The sequence below is a fragment of the Vombatus ursinus genome, unplaced genomic scaffold (genome assembly GCF_900497805.2).
Source record: "Vombatus ursinus unplaced genomic scaffold, bare-nosed wombat genome assembly UNPS02014770.1, whole genome shotgun sequence".
Taxonomy (NCBI): Eukaryota; Metazoa; Chordata; class Mammalia; order Diprotodontia; family Vombatidae; genus Vombatus; species Vombatus ursinus.
Window position 1 is genome coordinate 25,110,546 of NW_020954548.1, and position 23,432 is coordinate 25,133,977.

At 36.3% G+C, this 23,432-nt stretch overlaps 1 protein-coding gene across 3 annotated transcripts in view; it reads right to left on the minus strand.

Moving 5' to 3' along the window:
- Nucleotides 1–23,432, minus strand: part of RIC1 (RIC1 homolog, RAB6A GEF complex partner 1) — a 146,751-nt gene that overhangs the window by 114,612 nt on the left and 8,707 nt on the right. For 2 of the 3 annotated variants that reach the window (XM_027862780.1, XM_027862779.1), the window contains exon 2: nucleotides 5,848–5,955. The exons of the other annotated variant lie outside the window; for it this stretch is intronic. In XM_027862780.1, coding sequence (XP_027718581.1) covers nucleotides 5,848–5,955 — 108 coding nt within the window. The remainder of the gene's footprint in view (nucleotides 1–5,847; nucleotides 5,956–23,432) is intronic. 3 annotated transcript variants of the gene reach the window in all.

The window sequence follows — 23,432 nt, forward strand, 5'->3', positions numbered from 1 at the left end:
ATCCTATCAATAGCACTACAACACTAATGAATCAAAGTAAATTAATTTGTATTAAGCAATCATCTTTCAAAGATTTTTAATTTGTCAGTCAATAGACTCTCTAAAGTACACATGCCCAGACTTTAAAATCTATTTACATAACTTTGTGGGTGATTTATGAATTGTTCGATAAAACAGTATCTAGAGAGTGGTAATGCATCTTTAAGATCCTTCAGATGGAGGTAAACTAATCAAAGTGATCTGAACAAAATACTTCCCAAGCAATTTTAATCAAGCAAGAACAACATAGCTAAAATACTTTCATGGTAACTGTAGTAAGAATTCTATAAATAGGAAATGAATAATATGTGGGTTAGATAAAGCTTGATTCATAGATACCCTAAATTTTAAATTTTATTGCTAGTTATCTTTTCGTATTTAATCTCCTCAACCACAATACAAGGGTCCATGGAGTCAAGGGCCACGTCTTATACATTGTATCCTTAGTCCACTGCCTACTCTTGCAGATAACATTCAACCAGTAAGTTGTATTTCTGAAATTTGTTTATTTCTGCCATTAACACCTCACAACATTCCTCTTTATAAACCCAATGCTCCATATTTGCAAACTCATTATTTCCCAAACTCATCACCATGCCCTTGCTTATAACTGTCCTCCCCTCATCTGGAATGGCTCTTCTACCTAGTCAAACTTGTGTAACTTCTATGCTCAGCCCTAAAAATCATTAAACAATGTTCATTTAATTGAACTGAACTTAAAAGGGGATGTGCCTACATAATAGATTTTAATTCAGTTACCAACTTTTCTAATGATCTTCCCAAGTTTACATTTTTATATAACAAATGTTTTTTTATCAAGTTTTAGGTTCCACTTTTTTTCTACAAAAAACTAAAAAAAAAAAACAACTTAAAAAAAAAGCATTCTGTACTTATTTACATCTATCTATAGTCCATCTCATCTTTCTCCCCTCCTCCCATCTAAGAAAAATAGACACAATATAAACGGCACATCTACAGACAAAGGAAAGGGCAACTAGGTGGTGTAGTGGATAGAGTGCCCAGCCTCAAATTAGGAAGGTAAGTCTTCCTGAATTCACTAGTTGTGTGACCCTGGATAAGTCACTTAACCCTCAGTTTCCTCATCTGTAAAGGAAATGACAAACCACTTCAGAATCTTTGCCAAGAAAATCCCAAATGGGACCACAAAGAGTCAGACACAACTAATATGACTGAACGACAAAAGACAGAGGTACAAATCAGACAAGGAGAAATGAAAAGTCTGAGAATTCTCCAAGACTTCGAAAACTTCAAACCACAAAGCAACAATCTTTCAGTTTCCCTTAATTTTACAGAATATCTCACATCAAACATACTACTGGTTCACTTAACCTTTTATTTTTCAGCTACACAAATCCCAGCCAACAGGAAACTATTTTATCTTACAACATCTCTTTAGTATTTCCACTATGAAACTAAGACACAGCCTACTTTTCCACATTTTAATTAGCTCCAACTTGCTCAGTGTACCTAAGTAAGCAAAAATTTAAAGAAAGCTTTTAAAATAGCTGCTTTGCTGATTTTGTCAAAACCACTTCAAAATATTCTGCAAAATTTTGTAAAACAAATTTCATTCCCTCCTTCCCAGAAGCTACGCTAAATGTGGAGACAAATTAAAAATAATAGAATATCTTCATTGCATAATATTTCCCTACCCAAAGACATTTCTTTGCTATTAGAGATATTGAGACAATAGAATTATGTGCTGTCAGAATGGGCAGGCAATTCATAACAATGAATTTATTTTTTACTTGTAGGGTAACACTTTATTTCTTTTTTTTTTCCTCCCGATTTTTGGTGAGGTAATCAGGGTTAAGTGACCTACCCAGGGTCATACAGCTAGTAAGTGTCAAGTGTCTAAGGCCATATTTGAACTCAGGCCCTCCTGACTCCAAGGCTCTATCCATCGTGCTACTTAGCTGCCCCACTTTATTTCTAATAGCTACAATTTTAGAGTTGCAAAAGTAAACATTGAGGTGGGATTCATCAAATCTGCATGAAAATGAAAGTGTCTAGGAAAAAAAAGGAACCTGAGAAATTCACAATTGTAAGGGAAAATGCAGTTAAATACTAACACAGATCAGAGACAGTTAAGAAATATGACAAATAGGATGGTAAGATTAAGATTAATCTCTGAAGAAGTGAACTTTATTCTCTCATTAAAATTAAAAGCAATGGAAAGAAAAATTGTATTTGATTAATTTATTTTTAGTTTTGCTAACTTTTTATTTAAGACACTTCATAATGGTAAAAGTAACCTAAGAGTTCTTACTGAGCGATAATCACTGATTTATTTAAGGGAGTAGGAGATCCTGCAGTAGCCAACAAATTCTGATTAAGTTTCATTATTTATCTGGGGTTAATATTAAGTTATACTATATTTATTATTAGATGATAACGGTAAACATTTTCCCCCTTTAGTCATAGAATTGAGCATTGTCAGTTATTTTTAGACTCTATTAGAACCATGGGATTATCTCAGAAAATATTCAACCCCCATGCCTGTCATTTTTACTTATAGTTTATAAAAAAAAGATTCAATATCCATTCTATTATAAAAAGCCAATTCATCAACAGTAAATATTTTTTAAAAAACTATTATGTGTAAGGAAGACATTATGCTAAGACCTATGGATAACGAAAGAAATAAAACACAGTCCCTGGTCTCAAGAAGCTAATAATCTAGTGAGAAAGAGAAAGAGAGAGAGAGAGAGAGAGAGAGAGAGAGAGAGAAAGATACACACATATATGTATGTGTATATCTGTGTATATAGATATAAAAAATAATGGTATTAGATAGCATATGCTAATCATTAAAATGTTCTGCCCCCTCATCTCCAGCTCTTGGTATTGCTGGTCTCCTTCAAGATTCAGCTAAGTACCACCTTCAGCAGAAGGCCTTTCTCAGTCTTCCACCCAGCGTACCTTCTCCTTTCATATTATCTTCCTTCTACTCTGTATATATCTTGTATTTACCTAATCATTAAAATGTTGCTTCCCTCATTAGAAAATGCTTGAGGGCAGGGACTGCTTTTGCCTTTCTTTTTAATTCCAGAATTTAGTACAGTGCCAAGCACATTGTAATCACTAATAAATGCTTGTTGATTGACCAAAATGAGTGGTACAAACAAAAAATATTGAAATTTATAGAAGGAAGCGATTCCAAAGGGCTGGGTGGTTAGGGAAGTGAAAAGGGGACTTGTGAGGAGCCAGGAAGGAAGATTTCAACAAGTAGAGGAATACAGAGTTGGAGGAATTCTAAGTGAAGAGAATAAAAATGATGAAAGTCATAGAATTGAGCATGCAAACATCAAGTTAAGAGAATAGTGAATTGATGGGTTTCGCTAGATTGAAGGATCCATAAAGAAAAGTAGTGGAAGATGAAGTTGGAGACATGGACAGGAGACAGCACAGTGCATAGTATGCTGGCCTTGGAGTCAGGAAGACCTGAGTTTAAATCCTGCCTCAGACACTTACTAGCTATGTGACATTGGTCAACTGTAAAATGGGGATAACAATAGTACCTATGTCACAGGGGTGTTGTGAGGCTCAAATGAGATAATATTTGTAAAGTGCTTAGCATAGTACCTGGCACAATGAAGGCCCCTGATAAATGTTTATTTCCTTCCTTCATTCCTTGACCATCCTTGGTCATCCCTTCCTCAGAGACAAAGAAGAAAAAGAGATGCAAATATGCAGGGGTTCTAATATGTGAAGATGGAGAAATTAATGGACTCCTTAAATAGACTAGGATTTAAAGTCACCTTCTGAAAGACAGGATAAGGAAGGCATAAAAGCTTGAGTGAAGGATTTGGAAAAGTCAATCCAGGGAATGTGATTGCTTAAACATGGAAGAATAAATGGTTTGCAATGTGGCAGTGAGGGCCCAACTAAGATTAAACAGGAATTTCATGGGATCCAATGAGCACAGTTGCATCACTTACTCTTGCAGCATAATCAAAGTAGGCATAGAAAAGATGGATGGTGGGGATGACCCGAGGCTGAGGAATGGATTAGGACAACAGGGCAAGGGTGAATAATTGAACTGTAAAGGAAAGAAAGTGAGATAATTACAGCAGAGAACAGATAAAGATGGAAAGACTAGAGGTCAAAGTGAGGGAAAAGATATTTAGGACAAGTGAAGATGAGGCAGAAATGAAAGGATAGGAAATTGTGATAAGAAAGGGATTTCAGAAACAAAGATTATGTAGGTGGCAGTTATAAGTGACAGTGATATAAACTTCTATGTTCATGTCAATGAAGTAAAGATTTAGGTCATGGGAATTAATTAAGTTTATGATCTGAGAAGTCAGGATGTTCATAGGGATATCAATAAGTTTGATGAAGTCCCTAAGCATAAATGCAAGGACTGTGCTGGACAGGAAGACTGTGAGTCACAGGTTTTAAACTCTTTTGAGAAAAGAGAGGGAGTACAGATGACAAAGTGCATAATGGATGACATAGTCATGATCCAAAAATATCTCACAGGCTAGAAAACTGGACCTAATCTAATTATATTACATTTAATAGGGATAAATATAAAGTCCTGTACTTGGGGTTCAAAAACCCAACTTCACAAATACAAGATCAGGGTGGCATGGCTAAAAACCAATTCATGTGAAAAACATCTGGGACTTTAGTGAAATGCAAACTCAGTACCAATCAATGGTACGATATAATAGCCAAAAAAAGTTAATGTGACCTAGATTTAAAAAACAGTTCCGAGAGTAAGGAAGGTAATAGTCTCACTGTATTCCGCACTAGTCAGACAACACCTGAACTACTATGTTCAATTCTGGGCCCATTTTAGGGATGATTGATAAGTTAGAGAACATCCAGAGACCAGGACAGAGAAAAAGCCTTGAGTATAGTCTCTAAGGATTATTTGAAGAAACTGGAGATGATTAGTCTAGAAAACAGAATACTCAGGGGGAGACAAGGTAGGTATCTTCAAGTATCTGAAAGGCTATTCTGTAGAAGAATTCAATTTGTGCCATTTGGTTCCAAAGGAAAGAACTAGAAGCAATGGGTTGATGTTGCAGAGATGTAGATTTAAGCTTGATACAGAGAAAAACTTTCTAACAATTAGAGATATCTAAAAGTAAAATAAGTTGTCTCAGAAGGCAGTGAATTCATCTATGCTGGAGATCTTCAAATGACTGCCAAGCAATCATTTGATAGGTATACTGTAGAGAGAACACGTGTTCAGCTACAGTTTTAATTACATGACCCCTGAGTTCCTTTCCAACTCTAAGACTCTAAGTCTGAATTACTAGTAGGATATGGTCCCGATGACAAAAATGGAGAAGTCTAGAAATAGAGTTCACTTGGGCATAAAGATAATGACATTGGTTTTAGACATTTAATGCACTGGGTGATGACAAGATATTCAAGTAGAGATGTTTGGAAGACTGATGACGTATGACTAAAAGCCAAGAGGAGCAATCAGGGCTAGAAATGCAGATTTCTTACTCATCTCTATAGAAAAAATAGCTGATGTAATAAGAAATTGGATTTTCAAAGAAAAGAGTGCCTAGTGGGAAGAAAAGGTTAAATTAGTGAAGGAAACAAATAAGTGACTTGATAGGTAAGAAAAAAACCTAGAAAACATAGTGCCACAGAAGCCAGGGAAATTTTGAAAAAGGGAGAAATTTTTTTCAAGAAGAAATGGATTAAAAACAATGTGCAATGCTATAGGAAGGCCGTTTATCAAAGATAATTTTTTTTTAACACCACAAAACAATTATTTTATAAGAAGGTACTATCAAAGCTAGAAAATCCCCTACTTACTGATACAGCTATCATGGTACTATCTGGCCTCCATTCAACTTGCTTGTAGGATCCAAATTGAGTAGATGATTTTGCCAGTTCCTTGTAGGTTACGATTAACACGCTAGGCTGGCCAAGAAAAAAAAAAGTTGCATTTTTATTGACATCAAAACAATGCACAGAATAATTTCAACCAGACAAGTAATCTCAGGCAATTCTCATCAAATATTCTATAGGATTTTGAGAAGGCAACATAGTCAATATTCAACTAAGTGCTTACTATGATGTGCTCAGCTGACTCTTAAAAGGGATAAAACGTACGTATGATGGAGTTGTTCTCAATGAGTTTGCAATCTGCACAAGGAAAAAAAATAATACCCTTAGAAACAATGTAGTATATAATTGAGCACTAAAATGTAGGACATGAACTCTTCAGTGCTATAAGAGGTCATAGATCTGTGTGAGTTAGATTGTTGGAAGTCTTCACAAGAAATGTGATTTGTGTCTTGAAAAGTTTGGAATAAGAGAAGAGGAAAAGGGAGGGCATTTTAGGTGAAAGGAAAAGCAAAGCAAGAGAGAGATAGGCTTGAATTTGAGTGTATAGAGGATATTAAGAAAATAAACTTTATTGAGGGGTCTGGAGGTTCATGTAAGTGGCAGTGCTTTTGTATCCATACTGCCCAGAAAATAAGCTCTGAATAAATGCTTGTTGAATGACTGACAATGACTGAAATATAACAGTGATGGAATGCCAGCATGAGTGCAAACTTGATGCACTTAGCAATAAATAAGGTTGGAGTTTTCATAGTTTCTGAAGTTGCAGTTTAAAAAGTAATTTCAGAACTTCCACAAAACAGTAAAGTTTTCACGATATGCTAAAACAATCAGTAATAAACCCAAATTTCAGCCTATGAGTTTGTAGGCCAATGATTCCATCACTTATTCACTCATTTATTTCTTAAACCCTTGGTTTTCATTGAGTTTCTAACCCCACCAATCAGTTAAAAATATTCCAAGGTCTTTCGAGGGATCTCCTAATCAATTTAAAAGTAACTCTCTCAGTCTTCATTCTCTTTGACCTCTCTGAAACATGACAGTACCAACTAGCTCCTCCTTCTTAAAATTATTCTCTTCTTTGGCTTCTGTTATACTGCAGCCTCCTGGTTTTCCCACAGCTCTCTTACTGTCTAAAGCACTGGCTCCCCTTCTTCTTCCCGAATCTTTAATGGAAATATTTCCTCAAGGATCCACCTACCTTCTTCTCTTTAGCATCTACTCCCGACTGATGATTTCATTCACTCCCATGGCTTCAATTATTATCTCTACAGAGGAACTCTAGATCTCTAACTCAAAACCTTTCCCATAAGAACTCAAAATGCCTATATGCAACTGATTCACAGACAACTATACCTGGGTCTCCTGAAATTTAGCACCCATAACCTACAATGCTAATATACTACCTACTATGCCCCATATCACAAAATTGTTAAAAAATAACAATAGTAATAACACAACACTCCATTAGTACTAAGCACCTAGGTAGGTGGAGGCTACAAGACACCAAGCACCCATTTACTCCCTTTCTATCACTGGATACTAGAAAGTAGGACTTGGGCTCTAGGGCCCTCTTAGGGACTAGGTTTGGATGTCTTTGCACAGTCGGACCTTCTGCTACATGTGTCTTCTGCTACTTGGCCTTGTGTCACCCAACCATCAGAGAAGATAACAGCTCAGCCCTTGGAGAAACCTATTGCTCTATGCCTAGCATCAGTGTACATCTCCACAGGCATTGCTTCCCAGGATGATGGCTGAGGGCACTGGGCTTAAAGTTGTGCTATTCCCAAAGGTCTGGGGCTCAGGATATTGGGATATCTTCATCAGGATATGAAGGGAGACAGTGAGCCAAGGTGGTGATAATGGCTTTCCCTGGCAGGTTTCTTGCCCTGTAGGTGGCAGTTGGTAGCTAGTGGTGATGACCATTGGTCCCTTCTCCAAAGGAGTTGCTTCCCTGGATGATGGTTGGCCTGGAAGCAGGATCGATGGTCTGGGGAGGTGCTGCCATTCCCAGGGCTCCTGCACCTGACCCTCTTATTGGGGGAAGTTGATTGGCAATTGTTGTTGAAAGTGATAAGTGGGCTGCCTTTCCACAATAATCTCTCCCCTCAATGAAAACATAAGAAGCTAGACCCAATGGTGATTTGCAGTTTCATATGCAATCCTCTTTTTCTATTCTGTGTATATGCAAACATTCATTCTTTGTGCATTGAAATGACCCCACTCATTCTACCTCACAAATCTAACACCAAATATCCTCTTTCTCAAATACAATCAAATGAGGTATTTGTAAAGTATTTAGCACAGTGAGGGGGCTTAATAAATATTTGTTCCCTTTCATCCATCCTCATGTACGAATTTGCCTTCTCTCAGTCACCATTCTGGTACAGGCGCCTATCCCCTCACACCTAGACTATTGTAATGGGTTTCTGCTTGGTCTCCCTGCTTCAAGTCTCTCCCCACTCCAGTCTACCTGTACTCATCAACCAAAGTAATCTTAAAGCCCAAGTCTGACCATGACACGTCCTAATTCAGTAAACCCCAGCGGCTCCCTACTATCTCCAGGATCAAATATAAAATCCTCCCTTTGGCTTTTAAAGCTCTTCACAACCTGAACCTTTCCTATTTTTTCAGACTCTTCTACCTTATTCCCTTCTACCCTCCACATACTCTATAATCAAACAATACCAGCCTTTCTTGCTATTTCAGACACTATCCTCCAACTCTCAATTGTCTTTTCACAAGCTGGCCCCCATGCTTAGAACACTTTCTTTACCTCCTTCACCTCCTGGCTTCCTTCAAGAGCAAATCCCACTCCCAAGAGACCTTTCCTTCTCCTACCACTGTACCTTCTCACTGAGATTTCTTCTTCTGTGAGTGTATACACACACATATACACATACATACATACATACACACACATATTCTTGTATGTACATATAGTCATTTGCAAAATCCAAAGCTTTAAGGTTGAAGAAAAAATGCTGCAAAATGCCTTTCTTTGCATCCCCAGAACTTACCACAGTACCTAGCCATCACTATTCAACAAAAACTTCTGGGAAAACTGGAAAGCAGACTGGCAGAAACTAGGTATAAATCAACATCTCATATCACAAGACAAGCCAGCCTCCAAATGATTTAAACTAAAAGGGTGACATCATAAACAAAAAAGAAGAGCACAGGGGAAGGGTTCATGACCAAGCAAGAGGTGGAGAGGTTTCAGAGGAGGTAAAATAGACAATTTTGATGACATAAAATTAAAAAGGTTTTGCCTTCCAAAAACAGTGCAGCTAAAATTTGAAGAGACACAGGAAATTGGGGAAAAAAAATCTTTCCAGCAAGTTGAAACTTCTAATAAGTATCTGTAATAGAAAAGGGAATTGTGTCAAATTTATGAGTCATTCCTCAATTGATAAATGTTCAAAATATATGCATAGTTTTCAGAAGAAGAAATTCTAGCTATCAATTGCCATAATAAAAAAATGCTCTAAATCACAAGTGATTTGAGAAATCCAAACTAAAACAACTCTGAGGTACTTCATAACCACTTGACTGACTAAGATGACAAAAAAAGGAAAATGACAAACGTTGGAGGGGGTGTAAGAAAATAGGCATCTTATGCATTGATGATGGAACTGTGAACTGCTGCCATGGTTCTTGAAAGCAATCTGCCTTTCAATTTCCAAAAAAACTATTAAAATATGCATTCCCTTTGACCTAGTGACACCACCACTAAGTCTATAAGATAAAGAGATCAAAGAAAGAGGAAAAGGAAGCATATGTAAAAAAAAAATTTATAGCACGTCTTTTTATAATGGCAAAGAAGTGATGGGCACTGAAGGGGTGCCCATCAGTTGGGGAAAGGGTGAACAAGCTATAGCATAAGAATATGATGTAATATTATTGTGCTATAAGAAATGATGAAGGGAATGGCATCAAGAAAAACCTGGGAACACTTGTATGAACTGGTGCAAAGTGAAATTAACAAAACCAAGAGAATAATTTATATAATAACAGCAAAACTGTAAAAAAACAAAACAAAACACAACACTTTGAAAGATTTAGCAAACTCTGATTAACAACTGCCGGTCATAATTTCAAAGGATTCATGATGAAACATGCTATTCACCTCCAGACAGCTGACGGACTCAAGAGTATTGACTGAAGCTTATTTTCTTTTTCTTCTCTTCTCTCCTCCCTCCACTCTGCTAATAAGGCTAATACAGAAACTTGTTTTGAACGACTATACATACTGGTTTTATTTTTCTTGGGTGGGGGAGGGGAGACGGAAGAGAAGAATTCAAAACTGAAAATAAAACCGAATTTTTAAAAACCACAACAAAGAAACCTGGGAAGACTTGTACGTACTGATGCAGAGCAAAATAAGCAGAACTACAAGAACAATTTATAATGACAATATAATAACAATAAACTCTGAAAGTCTTAGGAACTCCAATTAACACAATGACCAAACACAATTTCAGAGGACTAATATGTAAAAGGCTAACCACCTCCTTATAAGAGGTGATGGATTCAAGAGTGCAGACTGAGACTTTTTTTAGATGTGTCCAATGCAGGATTTTGTTTTGCTTTATTACACATGTTTGTAATAGAGGATTTGATTCTTGCTTTCTCAGTGGGGAAAGGGAAGGGAGGTGGGAGGAAGAGAAGGGATTATAGTTTGAAAAAAAGAAGTTTAAATGTATAAAATTTGAATACCTTCCTAAAAAGGGCCTAGATACTGACACTAAGTGAAGAAAGGCTCAAAGTCAATAAAACCTGTAGACATGAATGGGAACTTAATATCTTCAATAAATGACATCTACTTATTTACTAACTTAAATATTTACTTACCAATTAACAGTCTGCAGCATTATACTACTCAATGTTTTCAATCAGTATTAAATAATTGTTCCTACAACTTAACTCTGTTCTACCTCAGTATTTTTATTTGCCATGGTGTTATATACACAAAAATAAAATATACAACTAAAGAATAGGACAGAACAGAAACACAAGAGTTCTGGGTATACCATATAAACTGATTAAAGTATACTAGTCACTCCCCCCCCCCCCAGGCAATTGGGGTTAAGTGACTTGCCCAAGATCACACAGCTAGTACGTGTCAAGTGTTTGGTCTGAAGCCTCATTTGAACTCAGGTCCTCCTGATTTCAAGGCGGGTGCTCTATCCACTGCGCCACCTAGCTGTCCCCTATACTAGTCATTTTAAGACAAATGTCAAAAAAGCATTCAAACTCAAAGTATCATATGATGCTTTTTGTATCTATGCTATATATTAAAAATATACTTATTCAAGACCAAAATTGATATAAGTGACTCAGATGACAAATACTCTGAGGATACAATCAGTTGCAAGGAATTAAAATACAATTTACTTTCTATCTACCTACCTATTGCATGCAAAATGATTAACAGAGATGCAGAGTACCTGAACAGTCAGTTCAAGTGACAGTTCAGTATTAGTGACATTTATTCCAAAGGCAAGGTAGACATAATTCCAAATCTCAATTAAGAATATGAAAAAAAGATAAATTTTTAAGTGTGTAAAAGCTATCAGAGAGTTAAATAAAATGGAGAAGAACAAATACAGCAATTACAGCAATCAGAAAGATCTAAGTTACTCAATTAAGAACCAAAGTTTTTAATGGCAAAAAAGAGTTGTATTAATGCCCCATCTGCTTATCTAGAAGTCAAATTTTTCCTTTTCTTTTAACTTTTATTTGGAGGTCAAATTTTAGTAACCACAGTCACCAAGTATAAAACCATCTAAAGTCTTATACTTATTCATAATCAGAATAAGCCCCTGAAAAAGTCTCTGAATTAAAAAAAAAAGACCAGCTACCACAAGCCAATGTACTCCATAAAAGTTCCATTACCTCTAGATTCTCACCCAAACAACTGTGTATAAAAATTGTAGCAGCTGAAAATGAACAGTAAAGAAGTACAGAGCTGTGAGACACTAATGAAAGTAGGAGAAGGAGATAAAGGAACTACAAAAAGACTGAAAAACCATGTAAGCATAATAGCATGGGGCCCATTTTAGGGTAGAAGGAAATAACCCAAGACATCTTAAAAATCCTGAAGTCATTATATCCCATCACAGTACAGTAACTGATATTCAATAATGACCCTGAGTCATCAAGAAAAGGTTTGATTATCTTCAATATACTCTGTTCAAGGAAAGCAATATGATGTAGTGTATAGAACTGGCCTTGGTGTTAAGACCTGAGTTTGAGTACTGCCTTTGCACATATTAGCTATGTATGTAGCTATAGTCAAATAATTTAATCTCACTGTCCAAGGCAACTCTCTAGGACTGTAAGTTATAGGAAAACTGCCAAGTTTCCACACTGATGAAGCCACAGATTCAAACCAAAACAAATACTCTGTTCAAAAAGGCACAAGTGTGTAATTCATACTTCAAAATATTTCCAAAAAGATGGTTAGGAAAAAAAATGTTGCTTAAAGAAGTAAGCTTATTTGGAAAATTAATTTACATGAAATTTTTTTATTTACCAACACTACAAAGGAAAATAAGATATTACTTTATCTAGAAATATTGTAATATACTAAAGAACATGAGACTTAAAAAAAGATACCCTATTCATATTTTTGTCCCCATTTCTTCCTGCAATTTATCTTCCCACTTTCATTTTACAGCAGTCTTTATTCAACTTTATTCAAACCAGGTCTAGGTATGAATTCTTTTTTTTTTCAAGCTGACTTTCAGAAGCATCTTTGCAGATTAATTTATAAACCTATTTTTTTTTAAGTAGTGGCCCCACTTACATGTATCACCATCTTTCCATCCCTAACTAGCATAACAACACAAACCTAGCAGTGACCACTATATCAGGATGTTAACAGTCAAATATTTAATGAAGCCCCCTTCAAATTAGCTTACCACAGAATAACAATAGGACAGTAGTAAGCATCAACAATTTACACAGTAGACTGAAAAACTAGGGGACTATGCCTATAAGTAAGACTAATAAAGTCAACCTAAAACCAGTCAGAATGATGATCAAAGTTATATACTATGAAAAGATATAATACAATCTGGGAGGGGGGAAATTTGCCCAATAGCCAATTATGATTAAAGAGGGATCTGACCCACATCATTCTAGCCAAAATCTCATACATAAATTAAGAATGCTTTATGGTTAAGACAAAGTTGTTTGGCAAGACTGAAGAATTTGAGGTAGCAATTCAAACAAGATGGATGACAATAAAATATTATTGCAAGATCTGTAAAGCCAGATAGTAACACTCATACTAATTTGGGCAAAGAACCTGATCTCAAAATATACTCCAAAGCAGTAGTCATCAGAATGATGGCTAAAAAATCGAGAGGTTAATTAGTGGAATGGATTAGATATTCAACATATGAAAGTGAGAGAAATGATTATTAGTAACAGGAGATTCAGATTTCACCCTTTTTCTTTCCAGACTTTAGTCTCGGTTCCTCTATCCAGACCCCACCCAGGGGCAGCTATTTTGTTTTCCTCAGGTTTGGGTGGGGATAAATTCTTTGAATAGATTACCCAAGGAGAGGGGGGACTGAAGAATTAATGACAATAATCAAAGTTCAGGTCCAGCCCCTTATTGTAATATTCATTCTCAATTGTTAACCAATCAGAATTGACTGCTATCCTTCAGAACATCCCTCTTCTGATGGGCATATAAACCTTGATCCCACCACCGTGACTGTCTTTGGCCTAAGAGTGATGGCCAAATGACCATCTACCCTTTTATTAAAATGCTGACACTATTAATAAAATGATGAAATTGCTCAAAAATATGTCTCTTGAAATTTTTTAAATGCCACAAAAGCAAATAAGGCTGGTACTTTAGTGTTCAATAAACCCAAAGAGCCCAGCTACAGAGGTAAAGACTTAATACTGGACAAAAACTGTGGAAAAACTGTAGTTAAGTATGAATTAGGTTTTGACAACTATCTCATACCATAGATAAGCTCCAAATGGATTTATGATTGACACATAAAAGATCACATTATAAATTTGAGGGGCAATGAAATATTTTTCATATCCATGGATAGAGGAAGAGTTCATAGCCGAACAAGGGATAGATTAGATTACATAAGACAAAATGGACAATTTTCATATATGAAATTTACAAATTTTTGCACAAATAAGACCAATACAATTAGAAATAGAAAAGAGATAGGTAACTGGGGGGGGGGAATCTCTGCAGCAAATTTTTTGGGGAAAAAAGCCTCATTTCCAAGATATAAGGAGCTCATTCAAATTTAAAAGAATAAGAGCTACTTCTCCATAAATAGCCAAAGGATATGAACAAGCAGCTTTTAAAAGGAAGAAATTCAAGCTATCAACAATCAAATGAAAACATGGTGGAGAAATCAGAGTGTCTCAGAGAAATACAACCAATTGGAAAACAATATGCTTATCCTCCATTTCTTCCTTAGGTTTTTTAAAGGAGGTTTTTGCAGTTGTTGGCACCACACTCTAATCAAAAGCAGAGAGAATAGTGATGAGGTAGAGGACCAAGACTGATCTGATCTTTTAGGATAATGAGGTTTTCCCAATGATGAATTTCCTGGGACGCAGTGATGTCAGAGAAGATCCAAAGTAGTATAGTCATATGGGAAATAAGGAGATGTTTGTCCTGAGTTCTCTCCTTAACAGGAGGCTTTGGAGTACATGGCTCAACCCTCCAAACACAGTGACAGAGGGTAGTGATGAGGTATGAGTACCAGGACTGATTAGTTCCTGTAGGATGATGAGATGATGCAATCCAAAAGAATATGTGAATCAAAGAACAAGCTATTGAAATAATAAAAGAATTATACGAAAGAAAACGAGAATGAGAGAACATAATCAAAACTTTGGGGATATAAGCAAAAGCAATTCTTACAAAAAATTTTCTCTTTCTCAACACTTCTATCAACAGAAGAGGTCAAGAACAGATCAATAGGGCATATAGCTAAAAAACAAAATAAAATTAAATCCTGAAAAGTAATAGAACAAAAAACACCAACTGAACACAAAAATTACATATTTTAAATATCAAAGATAAAATGGAAAACAATTGTCATAATTTGATATACTTGCCAAACAGAAAGTCATGGCAACATAAATTTAGACTACAAATTCATCTGCAAAATGTTATGGAGGACAGTAGGGCAGCTAGGGGACAGAGTGGATAGAGTACCTGGGTTTAGTGTACAAAAGAGATGAGTTCAAATCCAGCCTCAGACGCTTATTAGCTATGTGACCCTGGACAAATCACTTAACCCTGTTTGCCTCCCTTTCCTCATATATAAAATGAGCTGGCTCCAGTATCTTTGCCAAGAAAACCCCAAATGGGGTCACAAAGATTTGGACGTGACTGAAACGACGGAACAACAAGAAGTAATCCATTGCATATTATCAAGGATGACTTGCACAAAAGAAGACTTTAAAAAACAACGTTTAGGATACTTATGATTAGAAGGGGGTGGGTGGGAAGTGGGTTGTACATGAGTTAGAAGCTATACTAAGAAAAAAGAGGTAGATGGTCCAACAATTAATTAAATTGGCATCCATAAACTAACAAAAGAAACAGAGGTAGCCCTCCAGTGCATTAGGTAGATCTACTATGGAAGTTACATGGAGGAGAACAGCATAAAATGAAAAGGTTTACGTGGGCTGGGATCTGCACTGGTAGAGGGAGTACCTATACCAATAAGACCATGAATCCACCGACGGACAATTTTATTACTTCAAAGTACATACAGTAATTAGAAACAGACTAATGTAGTAAACAGCATAGTTAAATGAAGGTCTTAATTTTATGAAAACTACTTGTAATTATCTTATCAGTGGTTCATAAGTAAATTATTAGTATACCAGTGGCTGAAATTTGTTTCACTTCTGAAACAAATATAGATGTTTCAGAAGCATTTTCTTATGTAGCATGAAACACAGACTGCAATCATACTATAATTGCTCTCCGAATACTGTTAACGTAAACTTCTGCTAAGCCCCTACCTAAACTTTCACAAATTTAGAATTAATGGTTTCCTAATTAATGTTTACTATATATGAAACTAAGTATCTTATCAGCATGGTTGATTGTATGGTACAGAGATCAAATGGTGACTAGGGAAAGAATTAAACAATCTTGCTAAATTTCTCTATACTCTCCCCTTCAGAAATCCTATCCATTTCAATGGCTTCAGCAATCATTTCTACAAAGATCATTCCCAAATCTTTATCTCCAGACCTGAACTACCTTTTACTTGCCAAGCCCATACTTAATTACTGATGTTTGTTACCTCAAGCTCAACTTGTCTAAAACCAAATTCATAACCTTGAAACATTTTATTAAATATTTATTATGCAGAAGAAAGGCACCATGCCATAGGCAAAAATAAAGCACATATAGAAGTAAGTAAAAGTTGGAATATAGTAAAGGCAAGGAAGAAATCCAGATAAACATACCATAAGACATCTGAAGAGCAAGACTGTTCCAAAAAAATCAGTTTCCCTCCTAATTTCCCTATTTCTATTAATGGTAATAATACCTTTCTCACAGTCACTTAGGTTTAGAACCTCCAAGTCAGAATGTAACAGAAACCACTCCCTACCTCTGCCACTCAGTAGATGTTTAACTCTGGACAAGACCCTCTAAGGCTCATTTTCTCTCCTATAACATGTATATAATATTAATTGCAGCATCTGCCTCATATTGTTGCTATACTAATTATGAGAGAACACCCAAAAGCCTCTTGTAACCATAAAGCACCATAGAAACATGAACAGGTGATCCTTCATCCTATCAATCTTTTTCCAATCTATCCTTTACACTGTCGCCTGAGTAATCTTCCTAATATACTTTTCCACTCAAAAAAGCAAACAAGAAAACAAACCCTAAAACCTTCAGTGACTCCCCATAGCCTGCCAAGTAAAATATGAACCCCTGCTCCCTATCTCCTTATTGAAGCCTTCCTTGGCACTTTCCCACTCCCAGTCTCCTCAAATTTCACATAGCATTTTGCCTGTCTACAACAAATTCACAAAAACCATCTAATTACTCTAGGGGGATGGATACCTATACTAAAGTACTCAATCTGATAAAATCATAACTCCCTTAAGTACTGAAATATGTTAAGTACTACATGGATGGGAAAAACAAGAATGTACAAAAAGTCAGAAAAGAAAAACATCACTTCTGGTTGGGTTATTCATAGAATATTTCATGAAAGGTTAGGCCATAAAGAATTAATGAGATTTCAAACAAGGATCATAATAAATTGTGTAAAGAAATAGTACAAAACATGACTGTTAAAGAGGAATGAAACAAACTGAGGTTTTGTGAGTTGTTGAGGCCAAAATCCAACACCATCTGGTGGACAACCCACCAGTAATGTCTCTCCAAAAACTAGCTATGTCTTTTTTAGACTTTCATCTGAGGACGAGTCTATCACTGGGCCCAAACTCCAGCCTTTTTCCGTCTTGGAAGGACTTGGCATATCTTGCACTGTGGTAGCACAGTTTCTGATAACCCAAGGTCATCTCTATGATAAGACAATCCAAAGACAGACTAAAAGAGAACATGGCACAAGTGAACTACTTTTCATGAGTACGGGTGGATGAATCTCCCTCATCTCAATTAAAATAATCACAAAAGGCTTAGATACCTAAAACAATTCAATCCACTCCACTATAATATGTGCTTATGTCAATCGATTAGAGAAAACTGTAGGGTTTGGATGAAGGTGGATGGTGCCCCAAAAGAAACATCTTTTAACTAGCTAAAAGAATCAGACATACTCCTGAGCCTACACACAAAAATAGCAATAAATTAAGCAATGGGCCAGTCCAGCAATGGAAAACTCCCTGTTCTGGAGCCCCTGTGAAGGGATTGTTTTTTGGGAAAAGAGAGAGTTCTCCAAGTGACTCAGATTTTAAAAAGACACCCACAAAAACTGGAAGACAGCAAACCTAAATCAAAATAACATACAGAAAAGCGGTAATGAACATGTAAGCATAATTCAAAGAGAACTAATGCCCAGAATGAGTTGAAGCTTACCAAAAATTAAAGTATATTGAGGTAATTTCTGGAAATCACTCTCAAATTAGTTATTAAATTGTTCGTGCCCTTTGATACAAACATTCCACTACTGAAAATGTACCCCCCCCAAAAGCTACCAACAGAAATAAAGATCAATATGTACAAAAAAATCGTAACAGCATTAATAGTTATAATGAAAAGATGGAAGTAAAACACCCACCAGATAATCAGGGAATGGATAAACTGATTTGTTAATATAACAATGTTACAACACTATACAAAATGGAAAATACAAAGATTCAGAGAACCACAAGAAAACTAGTAATTGCATTACTAGTACACTAGTCATTAGTAATGTAACTGAAGCAATGTAGTACAAAGAAAGTAGAACCAGTTTTTTTTTTAAACTAGACCAACACAGACAATGCCTATGATAATGTAAATAAAGTCAAATTTGAGAAGCCACAAAACTCTATTCAGGCAACAGAATACATCTCTCTTTTCTTTTAATAATAAACAAATTGTTTTCAGGGAATGTATGTCTGTGTGTGGCAGAAACAATTTGGTGGGAAGTATCTTATATTTAAAAAGTATCAATAAATTTAATTTTGAAAAATATACTGAGGACATAGATTATGTCTTCACACCCACCCCGTTAACTAACATACTGCTGAGTTCCTGGCAGGTACTCAATACTTATTGAATTTCTGACACTACTCCTACGTCAAGTAATTCTTTTGTATTTGTCTTTTGTTATTCCTTCTAACTTTTGGGCAGGGCATGTTCTTTAAGTTCTGAGTTTATAGTATATCTCTGTGATGCAATGGTTTCTTTAGATGCCTCTGTCTTTTAGTCCACATCAGGATTACTTATTGTACTGTCAATTTTATTCTTCAGAGATTTCTATCAAAAGCAGTTCAGTGGGTCAATCAGGCCTTAGATACTTACTAGCTGTGTGACTGTGTGAGTTACTTAATCTCTCTTTGCCTCAGTTTTCTCAACTGAAAAACAGCACCTACATCTCAGGGTTGTTGTGAGGACCAAATGAGATCATATTTGTAAAATATTTAAACACAGAACCCAGCACATAGGAGGTGTTTTAGAAAGGCTTACTGAAGAAAGTGAGGGGACTAGTACAGCAAGTGGTAGGAGGAATTGAGTGAGCTACATGGACTCCACCTAGGGACTCATTTCTGGAGCTAGCTCAGTTCCCTTTCCATTCAATTATGGGTCTACTCCAATTTCTGTCTTGTAAGAAAACTTTGTTCAACTGTGGGAATTGTGAGAAAATCTTACTGCATTGTCTGAACCTGGTCCTGTGTGGCTGAGAAAGTGGATCCACCTTTACCTGCTGTTTAGAAACCCTTAACTAGACTTGCATGAACTGATACTGAGTGAAGTGAGAAGAACCAGGAAAACACTGTACACAGTAACAGCAACACTGTGTGATGACCAAGTCTGATATATTTAGCTCTTTTGAGCAATGCAACAATCTAAGATAATTCCAAAAGACTTATGATGGAAAATGCTATCCACATCCAGATAAAGAACTATGGAATCTGAGTGCAGATCGAAGCATACTATTTTTCCTTTTTGTTTGTTTTTTTCTTTCTCGTGGTCTTTCTCTTTGGTTCTAATTCTTCTTTTCAACATGATTGATGTGGAAATATGATTAATATGATTGTACATGTATGGCCTATATTAGAGTGCATGCCATCTTGGGAAGGGTAAGAGGAAGGAGGGGGAGAAAACTTAAAACTCAAAAATCTTATAAAAGTGAGTGTTGAAAACTAAATATAACTAACTAACTAACCCCGTACCTAAGGACCTAAGCTATATTGATCAGAAACCCAATCAGATCCAAAGATTGATGCAAGTTTTCTCACAATTATACATCTCAAGCAACTCATATTTTCTATCTGAAAATTGATCCCATACTGGTCAATCAGTTATTGTTTCTACATTCCTTTGATTGAATACGGTCACTTGCGGAGGGAGTGGGATACCTCTTTTTCTGATTTCAGGAAATTGCACTTGTTTACTCTCCCCCTCCCAACTTGGAGATCTTTCCTCCAATTGGAAATCAGACTACCTAATTTCATATCCTGGTTAATTGTTTTCTTTTAAATCTTTTTATGTGTTTGGGGTCCAGTGCCAGAGCTGAGGAGGCCTGGTCCTGGTTTGTTGAGCAATTGGCATGCACTGCTTAATAAACTGATATGCTCAAAATCTCAAACCTTTGTCTTCCTTGTTTTCTTTCACCTGTCATATTATTTCCTCCCTTTCTTCCTTCCTCCTCATTCATCCCGGTGACCATTTTAAGTCGATATCTAGGAACTCAGAACTGTATCAAGAGTGTTAAGTAGGGGCAGCGAGGTGGCGCAGTGGATAGAGCACCGGCCCTGAAGTCAGGAGGACCTGAGTTCAAATCCGGGCTCACACCAAACACTTGACACTTACTAGCTGTGTGACCCTGGGGGGCAAGTCACTTAACTTCAATTGCCTAAAAATAAAAAAAATTAAAACTAAAATTTAAAAAAAAGTGTGAAGTGGCTTCTAAAAGTTAATGCAAACTTAGTCTGCATTAACAAAGTATAGTGCCCAGAACAAAGTATAATAGTCCTACTGTACTTTGACCTGGTCAGACCACATCTCAAGTGCAATGTTCACTTGTGAATGGAGTTTTAAGAGGAATACTGGCAAACTAGAGTAAATCCAGAAGAGAGGGACCAAGATGGTAAGGAATATTGAAGCCATGCTGCATGATGCACAGTTTGAGGAACTATGCATTTTTTACACAAAAAAAAAAGGATGACCAAGGGTATGCTTACTATTCAAAATGTTTGAAAAGCTGTCATATTAGACTTAATCTGTATAGCTCCAGAAAGAAGAACCAACAGGTATAAGTGACAGGGCAGAAAATTTCATTTTGATATAGGAACTTCTTTCAAGTATAGCCATCTAACCTGAAATGGGCTTCTTTGCATAGTCAGCTCTCCATCACTGTTAGTATTCCAGCCCAAACTAGACCAATTTCACCCTGAGGATGTTATAAATGAGGATGTTATCGACACTGGGTAAGAGGAAAGTTGTATCATATAAGAACAGCTGATATGTTAATATCCCTTTATAGCATACAGAACTTTTATATGAAGTTTATCTCATTTGATTCTCAAAACAATCCTGTGTAATGGGGCATAATGACAACAATTAACTTGACTATTTTACAAGATAAAGACACTTGGAATCAAAGCAGTAAAACCGTTTGCAGGTAGTCACAAAGTCAGTAAATGGCAGAGCTAGGACTTCTATTTGAGCAGTAGGCTTTCCACTATATCACTCTATGGACCCTTTCAACTCTACAGGTAATTAGGAGCTGGAAAAAAAATGACAAAACAACATATACCTAATTCTATGGATTTATGACATTCAAAACGATTACTCTCAAGACCTTAAATATACATCTTTTAATTAAAAGTTTCATGTTTTCAGCTTAACTATAGCTCAAGGAGTTGGCAGTCCCTGGCATCCATGGCAGAGCAGAGAACTCAAAAGTCACCCCATGCAACACCATTGCCAATTATAAGCCATTCTGAGTACCCACGCATAGCAATAACATCTCCAAACTTCACCCTCTGAGCTGATCCTAGTCATTCCACATTACCTAAGTCTCCAGCTCACCAATACTCACTCTTCAATACAGATCATGTGCCTGGCATACGGTAAGAACGTAATAAATCTTTCTTGAATGAATAAATGCTATCCTAATAGGTTAATATTTTTGCCTTTCCTGACAAAGAATCAAAATGTTCCCTGCTATAGACACTATAGTTCTGTTGGAGAACTAATACAGCTAGGACAAAAGTAGATAAAGGAAACAAGTTTCACATTGTATCAAAATATGCCATTGAAAAAAGTAGACCTCATACTTTATAAGATAAGCTATCCATTTTAAGAATTCATCCTACCCAAAGGCAAAATGAATGTTTCTCACTTTTCTATTCATAAACACATACTATCTCTATACTAGTATGAGAGGATTCTTTGATAATCTCTAAGTTTCTGAAAGTAGTGGGCTCCAAAGAGCAGCCTGGCATAAGTGAATAGGCTGGATTATCACTCAGTTTCAGCATCTGTTGAAATGCTGTCACACCTATGGTTTTAATAGCTGCTTGCTAACAGTGGCCTCTGTAAGACAAAGGATAGAACTTCTGCTTTTTGATGGCACCTTCCTGTTCCACTGTTTTGGCATTTCACCCCATTTTTGTCAGTAATGCCACATTTTTTTTTTTTGGTGTCTAGTTAGAATGCTAGAGTTGTCTTTGACTTTTTCCTCCTGTTCATCCCATATACCCAATCTGTTATCCTTAAAAATATCTTTCACTCCCTCTCCCCAATTCTAACTGCTAATAAACTAGTCCATGGCCTCCTAATATATAACCTACTAAAATAGCTTTTATTGTCTTCCTGGCTTCAATTTAATTCAATTCAACAAACATTTACTAAATGATTAAGTAGTAACTACAACTCTTTAAAAAATGACAATCCTTGCCTTCAAGGAGCTTTCAGTATACTTGGAGGAAGAAAGGATTAAGACATGTATATCTAGAAATAAGGATGTTATATGTGACTTAGGGTATGAGTGGGGCAAAGGACAAATTTTGGTAAGATAATAAAAATTTGAGATGAGAAAGAACACTTTCATCCAGGATGATAAGGGACGTTTTTCTAAACAAGAGGCCACAGAAGCTGAGCTTTGAAGGAAGAAAAGGATTCTGTAAGGTAGATATGAGAATGCACTGAATCCCAAACATGAGAGAATGGCTTAAGAAATATATGGATACAGAAGGATGGCATGTCAAATTTGGGAAACATTTAGCAGTCTATTTTGGCTGGAGCACAGAATGTTATGAGAGATAGCAATGTGAAATAAGGCTGGAAAGGTAGACTGAAGCTGATTGGGGTGGATCTTAAATGCCAGGTCCATTCTATAAACCTATTCTACATATGAAGGCCAGAGTAAACTTTCAAAAAAAAACAAAATGTTCAAATCAAAACTTTCATCATGTCGCTTCCAGAATCAAGAACTTTTAGTGGCTTCGTTTATGTTAAGTCTAAACTTGGCTTAACCTTTAGGCCCTATCCTACCTATCCAATCTTATGTCACAACTCTGCAAGATAGATTCTCTGCTACACTCATGCCAACATCTCACTGTTTTCCATTCACTCTCCGGTCATTACTACCTAACATCTTTGTTCATGCACTTTCTACTTCCTGGAATGTCCTTTCCACTTTTCTCTATCTAAATTCTATCTATCACTGGAAGGCTCATACTGAGTCCTTCCTTTAAGAAAACTTTCCTGACAACCAGCACAATCTCTCCTATCCCTGAATTACTATAGTACTGAAAGTTTGTGGCAGTGGACTCCAATGTGGGGACTGCATAACCCCATTGGACAATGGCATAATGACAAGGGGTAACCAATCAATAGT